Here is a 16,855-nt window from a genome sequence, read left to right as displayed (position 1 = left end):
GACGCCTTCAGAGCACCTGTGGCGAGCCCAATGTGCAGGGCTGATCCCGGGACAGCACGGCAGAGGTGCCCTCTCGCTCTTTCAGCTGCTGCCAGGTCCCTTCCTCACCAGCTGATCCACCTCACCTCCCGCACTGCCTTTCTGAAGCCTTCACTAGCAAATTCAATGGGGATGTTTGTGAGGGTAGCAGTCCCCTTCACTAGCGAACCCTGGCTCCTCACAGAACATCGCTCACCGTTCACACAGAATGAGAAGGCAGCCCTCTAATAAACACATGAATAAATATTTAATCCGGTAATTAATTAAAACTTTGTTTTCCTCCAGCAGGCATTGAGTCTGAACAAGTAATTTAATATTTTCATTTAGGTAGAATCAAAGATTGATGTTATTTCAACATACGTGTTTGTGAACTGTTTCCTAAGTTTGCAAAAATGCGTGTGCAATTATTGCCATCCACAAAGGAAATAGCAGTACTAAAATATGTATGCCTCCAATATCAACCTCTTCTACTTGAGAGGTCAAGAACAGTGGTCTCCCTCAGACCTTGTCCATGTCAAGGTGTTCGCTGGTTCTTATTTCCAGGACCTATCACTTATTCTCCTGGCTTTACACTTTGTTGTGCTGTTCTCCCTCTGCCATTCAAGAAACAGGCTTACTCCTAGATTAAACAAACCTGGAACACTAATACCGAATACGTATTCCATGGGAGGCAAAGTGAAGGAGACCGATGGAGGGCAGTGAAGAAAAAAGTTGACCATCTAATTGACGTAGATGCCTTGCTCAAGAAAGAGAAAAACGCTCCTCTGCCAGCAGTGACGACAGTGCTGAGACCGTGTGACATTTAATGAAAATGTTAGGATTTTTTATTAGTCACAGATTAAAGTGGTTCAGCGCCTAGTCTTTAATGGAAATGTTGTCATGACTGACTGTACTTCAAGAAGTAGGGATAAAAAAGCTATGTACTGCAGATCAATGCGGTGGCAGAACTAAGCAGGGAGATTAACACTGTCATATGCCAGTCTCTAGTGCCATCACACATAGTTTCAATAAAAATTATTTAAAAAATAAAATATAGAACATTTTTAAGATGAACTGTATGATTTCCAGCATATGATCCAGTGAGAACACAAAAGTTGCCCGAGTTTACCGCTTTGCATGTAGAAGGAGCTAGAGACTGTTTAAGCACTCGGTCTAGAGGCTGAACGTATACTACTGACCATCTGGATGTATTTGGTTCCTGTGGTGTTTTTAATCCTGATGGACTACTATCTGTACCAGAAGTTGGTATTAAGCTTAATGGCAAGACTGCAATCTATCATTTTTTAATTACACTTAAAATGCACGTGTAAGAAAAACCGCAGTGAAATACATTAAAACTTCCACGTGAGCTTGGCAACTGAAAAGATTACATGTTAGAAAGCATAGAAAAATGAGATGATGGTCTGAAAACGTGAGTTAGAAGACATGTTTTAGTAACAAATCTACAAGAAAATTACGATTATAGAGGAAATGCAACCCTGTGCTATACTACGTCATCTTTAAAATGGGAAAAATAGCGAGGTGGAATAAACAAATGAAAAGAGCGCATTTAGGTACTAAAACAGCATTTTTAATCTGATTCATGTGCCCATATTTCTGTTTTTATCAGATGTCTATGGTAAATTTTGTAAGCTTGTAGTGTTGTTTGAAGATAAAGTAAAAAGGATTTCTTTGTGTGGGAAAACATGGATCCGAATGAAGCTAGAGCTGAAGGAGGCATTCTGTATAAGGTTTAGTTCATTTTGACTGATGCAATTCAAATTCACATGATTACTCTTTTTAAGACTATTTCCCCTGATTATTTACAGATATGCATATCCTAGTGGCTTGCAGTGCTGTGCATCACACCACCTGCAGAAATGAGAGTGGAAACTGAGTGCTGTCTCAGGCAAATGCTTCAGCTACGAATAACCTACGAATATCTGAGGCTCCACACATGAGGCTTTGGAATCGGAGAAGCAGACAGCCAGGTATTGGGGTAACAGGTGGTGCACATGTGGGGGGGTCCTGTGGCAGGGGAGGGTTTCTGGCGAAGGGCTGCCCTCTGAGAAGCAGACCCTTTAGCAAGAGTCCTGTGAGCAGAAAGTCCCACTAGACATGAAGCCCTGGCTTGCAGCGTAGTGCTTATCCATGCTCTGCATCCCCATGCCAAACATGGGCCAGAGCTGTGGAGAAGCTGTGCTGTTGTACTGCACGAGTAGTAGGAAGAAGGCAATGGAGCCAGGGATGCCTGATCAACAGCTGCCTTGATCACACTATGTGTGAGAAAAAAAACCTTAAGATCAGACAAAAGGCAGCAAAATGGTCAAGGTAGCAAAGTGACAAGAGAGTTGAACCACACTTTTTGTTGAAATATAGATCGGGTCGTGTATCTCAAACTTTATCCCATTGGCTGGAGCATGCATGTTGTACATAGGTTGTCAAAACCATCACACTAAATATGCTACTTCAGACCTCCTGCTTCCACTTCCTAAATGGCTTGAAACACCCTCTGTGCTTCATGTGGGGGCATGGCACAATTCAAGCTGAGCTGCAAAGAGCTCCTTGTAGAGTGAGAACCTTCCAAGCAAAGTCATGCTAGTTCTGCCTTTGACTCCCAAACCACTGCCCTGGCTGACCCTGGCGAGGCCTTTTTAACCACCCAGCATGACAGAACTGAAACCTTTTTTTTTTTTTTTTTTAGAATGTAAGGCATAATTCTAATTTCTCCCCTAGTTTTACTGAGTACTATCAAACTGTGTGCAGGCTGGTTGCACCAGACTTAGCCAATAATATAGTGGTTGTGGATAGAACCTATAGTACTCAAACAAAATAAATAAGATAAAACAGAAGTTATAGTAAGAAAGCAAGAGTTAAATCTTTCATCTTTTTTTAATTCCTGTGGGAAAGAGGGACTCTGAGCTTAGGCAAAGCTATAATGTAAAATTTCTGTACCAGTAAAAGGAACAGCTAAAGAAAAAAAGAGCTAGCCAGGATCTCATTTTCAAGAGATATAATAGCCTAACACTTGATGCTCCTCAGTGGTGTGTTGAAAGTCTGGGAAAGACAGAAGAAATTTCCAAGATAAATAAGGCCAATTTTCATGGATGTAGTCAAATAACAGGAGCCTATTTCCCAAGTCTCCTCCCTTCTTGGGAGACAAAGGGACTAAATTCACTGCAACAAACAGCAATGAAAGTTTAGCCAGTAACTACAGCAGAACCAGGCTCAGGGTACAGCAAAGATAAAAGAAGCTGCTGCGATGGCACCAGCTCAGAAAAGCAATAGCACAGATGAACTCATCAATATGGAATTTCAATCTCAAACCATAGGTCTTGGTGACAACCCCACCCTTTGCCATGGAGATCTACTTATACATGCCATAGTGGTAATAGCAGAGAGAGCAGCACTGGTATATTGGAGAGGGTTTGTGAATTCTTACCCTGACTCAGGAAAATGGCCTCATTTTGGATACTTACAGAGTTAATACAGTGCAAGACCTCTCTTTTTCTCCGCATTCTGTGTCTCCATTTCTGCTTCCCCTGTTATAGGTACTGTGATGCTTTTGGCAGAGGTAACCTATAGAATAAGCGAGGCAATGCAAACAGTGAGAAGGTTAGCTAAGGACTGCCTGTATAAATACACAGGCTTTAATGATAGGGTTAATTGCCTTTGCATGTCTGGCTATAGTTTGATGCAAATACAACTCTAGTTAAAACGGGTCTGACGTAAGTGTGCTACATACTGATATTTTGGTTTGCTTATACTACAAGAGCATTGCTGGGATTTTTCTTTACCATATCATTGAACTCTGCATGCAAAGCTGTACTTGTAAAAGTTTACATCTTCAGCGAAAAACACTGTGTTTTGTGAAATGTTTAGAACTGAGCTCCACTTTGATTTGACCTGTGCAACGCTGCAGGCTCAGATCTCCAATCTTAGCAGCCTTATGGGCAGTACTTAACTCCTGCCCTACTGTTAATGCACCTGACGCGGCACTCGAGTGAACCAATTTCCAAATGTTCTCTAAATCTGCAACAGAACACAAAGTTTGTCAGGTTCACCATGGCTATAACTACAGCAGGGGTAAAACAGCTCTAGCACTCTGTTTAAAATTAACTGTACCCTGGGGAATTTAGGGCAGAAATGGCAAGGGTATTGCAGATCGATGTGGTAGCAAAACTCCATCGGGCAGCTTGCCCAGATGCTCACTGCTAGCAAGCCTCGTCTTGCAGCTATTGGACCTGAAATTAATAACAATAAAAAGAAGGTTCAGATATCTATCTAAGTGCAGCTACTTGTTTCCATAAAAGCCATAGAGGGAACACAGAAAATTCCCATGGGAGAGCATCTATTCTGTGCCTCCCTCGAGTGCTAGTTGACAAAACAGTAGCCTATTTACAGTATTTGTCTAAGTATGTGCTTGAACTTGAAAGCATTAGCACATTTCCTTTACAATCTATATTTAGCTGTGGTAGTCTAACTGTCCTGGTAAGCAAAGCAGGTTTGGTGGGAGCACATCCTAATAAGGTACTCCCCAGTACTGAAAATAATTGAATCACCGTTGTGATATTTCAACTATTCATAATACCATTAAACAGCAGTTCATAGGAAACCACGGTGGAAACCTATTTTCATCAACAATGGAGTTTTCTGCTAGATTGATCTTAGTGTTGAATACCTCCTAGCCATAGCAGAACCAAACTTTTCAGAAACTTTATTAATTTCTTGTCTACACCTGCAGAGATAGTTCCACAAGAAGAAGATTTTTTAAAAGATTTTATTTTTTGACTTAAATTTGAATACCTGTTTTTCATCTTTATTTCAGACACTATCCAACACTGTCCTACTCTCCTGTATAATTAGTACTTTGTTCAGTCATGTTACTTTGCCCATCAGCAGCCCTTACATTTTATAAAGCAGTTATTCAGCACATCAACTCCTGAAAAACATTTTGCACAGATGTGGAAAAGACAATCATAGGAAGAAAATGACATTAGAGTCATGGGTTCTGTTAACTAGGAGAATAACCCGCTGACCATGCAGAAGGCACCACAGCATTCTGACCAATTAAAGATTCTACTTCTGATTTTAATTATGTGGCTATAAAATGGGAAGTTTTAGGCAATCAGCACCTTGTCCTCCAAACCAGTAAAGTCAGAGGCAAAGTAAAGGCACTTTCCCAAAGCATAGCAGATAGGGACAACTCTCAATTTGTCTGAATTAGGCTATCAGCACTACCACAGAGTGGTAACAGTATCTCATCAAATTCCAGGCTTCGAGGCTTTTCTGAGATTGCATTTCACAATTAAAATTACTAGCAAGTGAATATAAGCTTAGAACTTGATTTCAATTAATTTGCATGCTTTTTGGTTAGTCAATTTTTCCCTGCGTTGTTGTCTTTTACGTGATGGTACATTCTTCCTTCTCCCATGTCTATTCAAATGAAACTCTCCTGTGACTAAGTAAAATATAACCAAGTTTCTGTAGGTGTGCCCCATCATAAGCAGACTTTAATTTAACTATTTATATTTCAGTAATGATATTTATATGAGAGAGAGAGAGAGACAGCAACTTTTAGAGAACTAGGCTGTTTACTAACAAATTAAGACATAGCTGTGACATGGGTTTGTATAATACAATCTGATAGCTATATAGATTGTAAATTAAGAATATAGATTTTGGCAAGCCTTGTGAAAAAGGAATAATCTTGCTATCTCTTAATGGTGCAATTCCAAATAATAATTTTGGTTAGACAGGCATGCTTCTACCATTTCTTGTTCAGCTTCAGTTCTGATCTCAGCAATCCAGGTCCCTGGGAACAATGCAAAGGTAGTAAAGTTCAACATTTTATTCTTAATCAGTGCTCTTTGGGAAGATTTTTCAATAAATGAACAATTACTTAATAGGCAGCTGTTAAATTATACAATGAAGAATGAATTCTGCATGGCAGGTTTGAAACGGAGCTCTACGCTCTTCGGGTTCCTTTAGAAATTTCCTTTCCTCATCAGATAAACTTGCATCATGTTAAATACAAAAGCAGTGAGAAATAGAAACATCTAGCACATGGGAAGCACTACACATCAAAAGTATTTGTGTCCGAAAGCCCAGCTTCACAGGGAAAATTACCCAACTTGCTTTTCAAATCCAGAAAAAAGAGATGCTACCTCAGGAACCAGGCTGACTGCTGTGGGCTGGTTCTTTCGTCATAGTATACTGCTGTTGGCAGGCAACATGAAATTTTCCAGAAGACAATATTGTAGAGAGCTAAATAGGATCCTGGAGAAGACCCCGGTTCTTATATATAATTATATATTAATATATATATATAATTAAATTGTATATATAATACAAAATGATATCTGAAACTTGTGTCAAATACTCTCTTTTATTTCCTGTAAAGGAATCCCTGAAGAGAGGAGATATGACAGCCCTGACAATTGCTATGATGAGTGATCCCTTCAGACTATTATGTTCCTAAGATATAAAAGTTAACTGTGTAGCATAAAGCCTTTTCCACAAGAGAAAAGATAGAGATCTCCAAGTATCAGGCAGGAAAAAGTCTTGAACTATAACAACAAAAAAAATGAAGGAGGGGGAATGGAAAAAGAAAGTAGAAAATTTTTGATTCCCTAGTGCTTTAAGGGTTATTCTGGGTATCACCAACACTTTCTGAGATGGTGCTTTTGTTCTGTTCAGGCTATATCTAGCAACAAAAAGTGCTTTAAAAGGTTTCATTAAAGAAATCAGCCTGAAAACAGTTGCTTATTACAAGTGAGAAGCAGGCACCACTGCCTGAGAGAGAAAGCTGAAGACAGTTCCAGTATGTTCAGAGGCAGTCCAAAGCAATATATATATATATATGGACCCTCTTACTGATGCTGTCATTATAAAAGAAAAATTTAATAGGAAAAAAAAAAAAGTTTATGGAAATCCAACTGTTAGCCAAAGTATTCTTAAATATGGTTCTCATTAGCAAGGTGTTACCACAGCTTTCCGACTAGTAGCTGCTATTCCTTTGGGTAATATTAACTGTTGTAATCAGAGACTGTTAACTGTTACCGAGATTAAATAGCTTGTCATTCAGATTTATGTAATCAGGAAAGGGAATAAGGATGAATTCCCTTCTGGCACTCATGGGTCAAATCTTTATTGTAGCTTAGCTAGTATAATGGGCTTGAACCTTGTAATAAGCCTGAAAAAAAGCGAGATAACGTAATATATCTTCTGCAGCTCTGGTCAGGTCAGCTTCTTCACTGTTTCTATTAAGCAAAGCAATGAGCCTACCCACGTTATTTTGCAAGAATTACCCCTTAGCAGAAGCAGTGCTAGGAAACAACTAAACAGACTAAAATCCCTCAGCCAGAAAGCCTCCTCAATTATCATCCTCAGCGTTACTCGGAAGGCTACCATGCCATAAAACTTACCCTAATTCAGCAGCAAACCTCAGGACCCACATTATTTGTAGAAAAGATGACTGGGGTTATAACGCTAGATCAGCTGCATGAATATTAATAGTGCTGAGAGCCGTAAGAGCGATGGTTCTCAGACTTTGCAGACTTGTTCAGCATTGTGCTTATCAGGCCTCCCTGGAGCATGCCTAAGTGATGCAAAACTGAAAACCGTTGCCAGAGCTGAGGAAGAGTTCATAGCAGTCTCTGTTGCTGCAGGCACTGCAAGTGTCTAGCTTTAGCTGCAGAATTTGGGGGGGCTGGTGTTGAGAAAACGAGCAGCATGCTCGGGCGCAGCATGCGGCCAGGTGCACCCCAGCAGGGCTGAAGCCCAGGCTCCCAGGAAGAACCCCTTCACTGGCCATGTTAGTGATGCTACTTGCGAAATCCTGGTGCACCCTAGCTACTGCTGCTAGACAGGGTGTGGCCTGCTGGGGGGTTGTTACTGCCACTGCCAGTAAAAAAGCCGTCATTTTACAGCCTTGTCTGCCCAGAGAGACCTTCTGAAAGGGTATAAACAAGCACTGGGGCTTGGCTTTTCACTCTAGAATTGATGAGTAGTCATAAAAAACGCAATGCTTTGAAATCTCAGGTTGTGCTTGGGGTCTCTTTAGAAAATCAGGGATTCCCTGGTTTTGCCCTCTGACTTGGCACCAGCTTCAGAAATGCCGGGTGGGCTTTCCCCCATGTGACTGCAGAATATGGAGCACCAAGTGTGGTAGCCTCCTGCCACCCTGAGCGTGACACCAGCCTCAGTGAAAGCCAGAGCAGAAATAACCCCTTCTCAGAAGGTTTTCTCCAAAGCACAGCCAGCTCACTGCTCCTTTCTTCCCGCAGCGAGGTGCTGTATGGTGTCTTGGTGTTTCTGGGGTCTGGCACGCTGAGGCCAGCCTGAGAACAAGTGGCCAAGGAAGCAGGAACCTCCCAAACCCTGCCTGCCACCACACCTAGTGCAGGGGGAAGTTGTGTTGCAGATAGTCTACCAAAGGCTTCAGTTCTTCCTGTTGAATCATTGCTAAAGCAAAAATAGAGGCTCTTGAACAGTTGGCAGCAGTCGCGCTGACCTTGACAGGGCTAAGACTTCATCCATTCAAATTAAAGGGTAATCCAATATTTCTTGTGGTGTCGTCCCACTGCTGCCATAAAGCTGAACATGACCGGGTCTAATGCAAAGATGAAAGACCACATACTTCTCAACTTTTGCTTTCCAGTGGAGAGGAAGGTGTCAAACCTGGTTCATTTTCTCCTGCTGTCACTTGGATTTTAAGCACTGCTGATTGCCACGTGCACTTGATATTCAGGGCTGAGTCTCTGAGCACAGGGGAGGTCTGTGCCATGAAATTCAAATCCGTTCCATATAATTTGGATCTGAGTTTTAGTTTCAGCTCTGCTTTTCTTTCAGAGTGCATATTGCACACATAGAGTTAGTGCTTTATGTTGTTCTGCTTTCAGGGAAGTCGTTGAATTTCTTTGGAAAAATGCTGAATTGCATATTTATTTAAGAAATCTGTCATCCTTTTGCTTATTTCTGAAATCTGTAACTATAGTTCCTAAAAGTTTATCTATATCAACAGAAAACAAAGCACTCACTTCCTTCATCTTATTTTTCTATATAGTAAAATTCAGCAGTCCATCCATGTGCATAACACACTGAGGATTAAAAAGAATTTCATCAAACTGGCTGCAGAGCTCAGCTTTGGCATGCACTAGAAAAAAATTCATTTGAATTGTTACAGTAAAAACAGTCCCCTTTTAAAATCCTGTTGCATAAGAAAAACTTGTATAAAATTTACAGAATAAACATGAATTTCTAAGTGATTGCCTTAAGTTTGTAGCCAGATAATTAAATCTGATGCTTTATAACAACTACAGGAACCAAAGAGGAATATTTTTTGCTATACACCCATGGAAACTAGAATTAATGTAGGAGGTTGTGCTCTTCAGAGCAGTAGGTACCAGTCATGGGCAGTGTCAAGACACTTAACGTGATGAAAAAAATGCTTAATGACATATTTTCCTGCTTTTTTTTTTTTTTTTTTTTTTTTTTTTTTTTTTTTTATATATGCCAGATGCCTAATCAAGGCTTTATCTTTATTGACATCAAAGCCTGCCTTCAAACTGCCCTTCACCTGAGTGAAATAGCAGCCACCTGCACTGGCAGTATTTATATATCAGCCCTTGGCAGTATCTTAACTTAGCCTTGGGAGTGTGTTGGGTCTCACTGGGAGCAAAGGTGTCCTGTGATTTACTTTGGTATTGGCTTCTTAAGCTGCAGACTTAAGGAATAGTGTTGCAATTTTGTGTTTCTGGCTCCTTGTGCTTGGTGACTTGGGGTAAGCATGAAGAGAAAATGGAGGCTGATCACTTGAGGGCTCCTACAGAGGAAACCAGCAGTGGGGTGCTGGTGCCTGTGGCTATAAGGTAACACGGTGTTGGGCTGATCAGAGCCAAAGTAGAGGCTTTACATGAAGCTGTAAACACTTGTATCAAATACAAAAGTTGTGTCTGTTGATCTTTTGTGGTGCTAGACAAATGACATCCTGTGGAGACTGCTCTTGGTAAGTGCTACATTAGGTAGTAGTCATTTCATGTCAATGTTGACAAATGTGGTAAAGGTATTGAGGAGGCCCAGTGGCTTGAGCTTTGACACCCCCAGGCTGTTTTGCTCCCCTCTAATGAAACTTTCTGTCATGTGATTGATGGAAGTAAAAAGCAATATACTGCTTTGTTAGTCTCTTCTGAATCTCTATCTAAATTTATTTCAGCAGCTTTGTCAACTTGGAGACTCTCATTTTGGTGCTTAACTGGAATAACCTCAGAAGCAGTTCATCATTAAAAGACAACTATGGCCACACATGGCAAGGCTGTGGTGGGTCTTCACCAATTTCTCTGGAGCAAAAATATAACTATTATTAAGACAATCTGGAATAGTCCAACAGAAATACATAGGAATACAAAGCAGCTTGTTTTTTTTAATAAATTTAATTCAAAGCACTTCTGTAATTTGGAGAGATTAACTTCTTGCCTATATTTTAATTTAATGATCAGAATAACATATTGATATACTACATGTCTCTGTACATCTGCTTTCATGAACTGAATAATCTCCAAGTCACCAACTAGAAAACTAGCACTTACTGACAAGAATGGATTAGTGGGGCCATGGGTAAAAAGAGAAACAGTAGGCACTAAAAACTACTATAAACCTTTATTAGAAAAAGTTGGTTTAAATCTGATACTTTTAAATACATCTAAGTGATATTATGACTTTGAAATATTTACATCACAAAATCATTCAAACAGCTCTTTGGCAAAACAATTGCACATGTAGCAATTTCATACACAAAAAGTAAACAATAGCTTTTCATAGCCTTCCATTGGTTTTAGCACTGAAAATACTAACTCTTTTGATCTCATAAATCAGATACCTGGGAATGCATGACTTATGACTACCTAGAAACCAAAAGCAACATTCTTTTTGTGGTGTTAATGGAAGGTTACATGTTTGAGTGCAGGTCTGTTGTGCTATTAACTGCTGGTGATACCAGTAACTCTGTATTTGTATTTTTATGGAGGTGTTATTTCTACGTTGCTGAAAACCTTCCTCAAGGTATTGATTTCATCACATCTAGGAGGATGCTAGTTCTCAATTACCCTCCTTATCTATATGGTTCTCAATAGAGACTTCTTTTGGGTCTGTAGCCTTCTGTTTTCTATAGAACAAAAATTGCTTACTCTAAATTAGATATCTAATTGTCCTGAAAAATGTTGGTAACAACTGCTCAAGTACTTGAGGAAAATAAGGGAAGAGGTAACAGTTCTTCAGGGATCATCACGTTTGCTGAACATTTTAGAGTAGCACGTAGTGCAAGTGACTTCCTATTTGTGTGTTTTTCCTTAGTTTCTACAGAGGAGAAGTAACTTGAGCTATCAGTTGGTGGCAAAAAAAATAGTGGGATGGATTGGTTTAGGCCAGGCAGATGATTAGGATGTAACAGCAGAGGCATAACCTGTATAGTCCATGGCAATATTAAAATAATCCACAATACTATCTGCTGCCTGGTTGTTCTGTTCTTTGTTTTGTAGGCTAGAGGGCCTGACTGTGTGAATAATTTAGGGAAAAATTAATGTGAACAAAGAGAAGGTATAATGTTAGTACATGTAAACTAGAGTATTTTAACCCTTTGGCTGTACCAGTGCGGGACAAAAATGGTCTAAATCCCCTGTAATTTAGTTGACCTACAAGATTAATATAGAGATCACCAGTGTACGTGAAAGAAAATGAGCAGGAACAGATGAAAAGTATAAAACAGACTGAAGTGCAATGGGCAGGTTAGTATCAGGAGAGGGGATTATTGGATGGGAGTGAGGAAGAGAGGAATCAGGGCTGTGACCATGCTGAAGCTTCATCCGTAACTGCTGGGGTCTGCAGAGATGCTTGGCTGTAACCTGGATGGATTCTGAGTAATGGCCTTAGAAAATGCTGAAGTCGACATAGAAATGAAAATAAAAGAGAGATACTAGAGGGGTGAAATGGGCAGCCTGGAGAGGCAGTGGGGTTATCACATCAGTCTCCAGAGGAGTCTGTTGTTAACACTAGGAGATCAGAGGGAAAGAACAAAAAAGCCATAAAAGCCTCTGTTAAGGGAAAATAGAAATACTAAAAATCATATTTGCAGAGTACTCAGGGACCTATTAGAAGTATCTACGACTATCCTGCAATACAAATTATTCAACACCTGGTCTCTTTTGCATCAGGAGGGCAGGATTTAATGAAGTCTTAACTTTTCAGTAATTACTTGGCAACTTTTAGATTAGATCTGCTGCCTTAAAAAATGGCAGATAACTTGTATCCAGAACTGGCTACAGAAGTGTCCAAGCCCTTATTTTTTCAGAACTTTCTAACCTTTTCAAAATGAAGAAGGAAATACATGTCCTGATGTAAATTTTTAGAAAGGATAAATGTCATAATATTTTTTTATTGAGCTCTCACCTCAAGATCAATTCTGGGCAAAAATGATTCTAAAGCTTGAGGTAGAAATTGCTAATGATGAACTTCAGAGTAAGGGTTAACGCTTATTAACATAAGTTTACAGAAAATGTGTTCCCTCCAGTTTTACTTAAATCTTTCAGGGAAACCAAATGTTAAAGAAAATTACTTGAAACTGTGCAGCATTCTGACCATTTGGGGATTAATAGTAAGTCAAAACCAACAGGATATATGCCTGACAGTCTGTTTTCAAGTACTGTCTCCATGCATTGTGGTTCATTATTCACTGTCCTATATCCATGGCTAGGACAGGGTGAAGGATCATCATGTCATGGTTTTGTTACTCCACAGAATGCCATTTTGAAGGGTTGGTAAGTTTTTAAGTCAACCAAAAAAACAACACAGCAAGAAGTACAGACCCTGGTTCTTTGTCTGACCTGGGCTTCAGCTGGCTTCTTGGAGAAGGCAGCACCTGCTGGATATGGGGTGGTGTGGGCTGGAGTAGGACAAGAGGTGCCATGGGATGCTGCTGTTGTGTGTATGGCATGCAGTGGTTTGCAACCAGTAATGAATAATGGTCTCAAAGCACATGTTTTTCCTCATGAAAAACTACAGAAAACATTCTTTTGAACATCCTCAGATTATTGCTTTGCAAACTGTAGGAAGCCTTAGCGTAGCTACTTAGTTCCATTGGGAAGAAACTGCTAACAAAGCTGCTCCTGGAAAATATCCGCTTCCATTTTTTTTTTTACTTGCCTTAATTTGTCTTCCCCCTTTTCCCCTGTGATTGTATTATTGTAAATCAGTGTTCTAGAGAGTGATTTTCCTGTCAGGAGCTTGTGAAAATGTTTGAAAAAAATGTTTTACATTTATCTCTTACAACATTTTTTTCAAAGTTAAAAATCATCCAAGCAAGGAAAATTAATTTAGCATCACCCATATTAAATCCAGTATATGTAATAAATTGTCTTGGAACAATGAGGAAATATTTACTCTTTGAGGAAATTACTAGTCAATTCATATTCAGTGATGAATACATTCAGGAAAATGGTTAGCTGTAAACACTTTGCTGTTTGACACATTCTCAATTAGTCACAATGTTGACCCCTCCTCTGTATCTGTCAGATGTTAGCGAGCATTAATTGTCATCCTAGGGCTCTGGGGGTTTTGTTCACTTGCTCTCTTTAACCGAGCTAGGCACGAACATTATATTAATGAAATACTTGCAAGCAGAAGAAAACTGAGCAGAATGAACAGCTGTGGAGCAGGAAGCTTCTCATTTAAATCGAACATGAGGACAGGTAGGATGTGATATGGAAGGATCTAAGGTACCATGACATGCAAGTTTTCAATACAGTGGAGGGGAAGCTTTGCACAGACGTATCCAGTTTTGTATGTTGCGTACTTAAACCACATCAGTAAGACATACCACCCAAAATCCATGGCAGTAATACAGCGTTTGTGCTTCCAACTTGAGGTATCTCAGGAGTCTGACTTTCCAGTGTCACTGAAGGAGAGCAGGCATGTTGAGAAGCCTTTCTATGTCTTTGAGATATTCCAAGCTCAGTCTTCAAAACCTGAAGCTGTAATCTTCTTGCAGCAGAAGTCCTTGACCAAGTGGTTAGGAATAATGCATGCTTATTTACCAGGCGTGTTTGGTGTGAGCACTGAATTGTTGAGTCTCCCAGCCCATTTTGATGAGGAGAAGCATTTTCAAGCTGAGCATGCCTGAAGCAGGTTGCTGTTGGTGAGCAGTGCTGCACAGGAAGAAGTGCTGGGTGGTGAGATCTAGCACAGTGCTGGGCTGTGGAGTGGGTTAACTCAAAGGCAATATTGAAAAAATATTTTTAATTTCTATGGTGTCTTTAATTTGAAAAACAAAATGCTTGCTAGGAGGATTGTGCCCTTGCTGGGTTGTAGGCTGCCTCCTGGCAAATCCTTTGGGAGAGCTTCAGCTGCTATCTGTCCTCACAGCTGTCTGTTAGTCCTAGTCTTTCACTGCCCTAAGCAGAGGTCTTGTGCAAATCAGTGCACCATTACCAAAAAACAAATTGAAAGTAAACATGACATCGATATGAGCTCAACAGTCTGATTCAAACACTAAACCAGTGCAATACAGAATTGTGGGTGCTGTTTAAATCAAAAAGAATGAATAAACAGCCCACCGAATTCAGCACGTACATGCTCTTAGCTGTTGCACTATGAAGAGAAGGAGAGCGACGCAGAAACATGGACAGCTCTTTTGTGGGGTGGAGAAAATGTTTCTCTTGACTGGTCACTACAGAAGGAATTTAAGTCAACCTCCTAGTCCTACTATAGCACTTTTTTCTTTTTTTTTCCTCTTGATGTTTCTTTTCTGAAGATTGTAAGTAGCAGGGCACAACAAAAGCATTTGCTCCTCCAGCTTTTTGAGATGAATCATGTTTAAATCCAGTTCATCCGGGATCTGGGGTCTGTCAGCTCGTGTGCTGCTTCCCTTTAAGCAGTTCTCTGCTGCCGTGACTTCATGATTCACCATCACTGGGTGTACATGGAAGAGAAAGAAACACCGGTGTCAGGCTGCTTGTTCGCTTGTCTCTCGGCAGAAAAAAATACGCAATAGTGTCTGTTCAGCCCATGAGAAGGTGTGAACAGAAAACCAATGTCAGCCATGCAGTACACCAGATGAGCCCATCTGTGGTGCTACAGCTTGCGAGCAAGGGATGATCCCACTTTTCTGTTGGCTGGAGGCTATCCAGCACGAGCTTTCTCCTGGTCCTAGACAAGGACTGAGGAATAAAATCCCCTCTTTCCACATCTGAGGATAACATTTTACGTGGTTTTCTTATATACATATATATATATTAAACCTAGACTTATAATAGATTAATTTTCTTTTTGCCCCTCTGATTTCTGCCTAGATAGCTTGCTCCCTAGCACTTTCTTAATGTTTAGTTCACACAGACATGAAAAATGAGACTTCTGTTATCAGCTGGATGGATTTCCATCAGCACTAACAGCAGGGTTAAAAGCCACTGCTGAAGTTTAAAGTGCAGTCTGGGCAGAGAGCATTTCTTTCTGTAATGATTTGTTCTCCACCCAGACAATCCCTCTGTAGAAAAGACCCACCTTTTTTCTGGACAGAAAAAGCAGGAGGGCACCCAGAGGGTGTGATAAGGCAGGGGGTGCCTTGCTTTGCCCATCTCAGTACCCTACAGAGGCAGGTGCTGTGCCTCTCCTTGCTGGGGGAGGAAAAATTTCCCCAGAGAAGAGATTTGTCGTGTGCCTTCACCTCACATGCTGTCCTGTTCCTGTGTGCACAGGAATCCTGGTTGGGATTTTAGCACTAGGTTTCACATGCAAGACATTGATGATATATATTTATAAAAGATCATATACATGCAAAATGTATCTGTATACACAGATGTGTTTTATTTAGTGAGCTTGGTGCAGATGAGCACCACCTCTGAGGGAGCTAGGGCTGTTGCACTTTGCCTCTGATGCACAACTCCATAGCCTTGATGCCTGTAAGAGTTTTAGCCAGAATAACAGCTTTCTTTTCTCTTGTTTCATACTTTTTCACTTTTTGTTTTTCTCAAAATTGGTGCTGAAATGTGTTTATCGGCATGTATTTCTTTTCAGTACTCAGTGAAGAGTTTGGTTGGGGAAAAAGTCCTCTTTGGTTTGACAAGGTTTGATCACAGAAATGAACGGGCATCAGTTTGCCAGAAAATGGCACCATTTCAAATATACTTCCACTTTGAAATGAAGCACATTCCAACATTTTGTGTAAAGTGAACTTTGAAAAAGTAGTTTTAAGATAAAGCATTAACTTACCAGTATTTCAGCACCATATTGGTCTTTTCTTAAAACCTTTTTAAAATTTTATATTAACAAGTCACTTACTCTGCAAAGTAGTTTTGGAAAAACTTTCATTCTGAAAATGCCATTATTGTGACAGTTTGCCTCAGATGTTTTCAAAATGCTATCTTGAAATGCTACCTTATCTAAACTAGTTCATAGCTGAAAGCATTTAAGTCTTAATTGAACCCTCCAGCAACTTGTATGAAGGAGGAAAATAACACTCAGCCACTTGTGTTCAGTGAGGCACTGAGATGTTTCCCGTACTGAACAAAAATAATATCTTAACTCTTTTTGTAACATAATTTGAGAACAATTTTTCCTAAAGTAAGCAGTCTTCCAGTAATAATCTTGCCCTTTGTATTCAGATAATGTCCTTTGTCTGAGCAGTTCTGAATGCTGGAAAGAGAAATCTCATCTTCCTACATGGCCTTGTTTGCCTTCCTACCCTTCAGAGGCATCACAGCTGGTCCTAGGACACCAGCTATAAGAAAATAAGTTTTACTGACGTGTGTACCTTCACTCAGACTGAAACACCCTGATCTGAACAGGACTG

The 16,855-nt window shown here is 40.2% G+C and overlaps 1 protein-coding gene and 1 long non-coding RNA gene across 8 annotated transcripts in view; one reads left to right on the top strand and one right to left on the bottom strand.

The window, feature by feature from the left end:
• LOC140002449 (uncharacterized) overlaps positions 1 to 16,855 on the top strand; it is a 38,625-nt gene that overhangs the window by 920 nt on the left and 20,850 nt on the right. The window contains exon 2 of the long non-coding RNA XR_011809062.1: positions 1,848 to 2,009. This is a non-coding gene — a long non-coding RNA (uncharacterized lncRNA). The remainder of the gene's footprint in view (positions 1 to 1,847; positions 2,010 to 16,855) is intronic.
• TMEM154 (transmembrane protein 154) overlaps positions 10,662 to 16,855 on the bottom strand; it is a 28,769-nt gene continuing 22,575 nt past the window's right edge. For all 7 annotated transcript variants that reach the window (XR_002402828.4, XR_005265368.2, XR_005265369.2 and 4 more), the window contains one exon: positions 10,662 to 14,979. Coding sequence is in view for 4 of the 7 variants with exons in the window: in XM_038178210.2 (XP_038034138.1) it covers positions 14,964 to 14,979 (16 nt within the window). In the remaining 3 variants the exon portion in view is untranslated. The remainder of the gene's footprint in view (positions 14,980 to 16,855) is intronic.

Source organism: Anas platyrhynchos, chromosome 4 (genome assembly GCF_047663525.1).
Source record: "Anas platyrhynchos isolate ZD024472 breed Pekin duck chromosome 4, IASCAAS_PekinDuck_T2T, whole genome shotgun sequence".
Classification (NCBI taxonomy): Eukaryota; Metazoa; Chordata; class Aves; order Anseriformes; family Anatidae; genus Anas; species Anas platyrhynchos.
The sequence above is the reverse complement of the archived record's forward strand: the minus strand, read 5'-3'. Positions and strand labels throughout refer to the sequence as shown.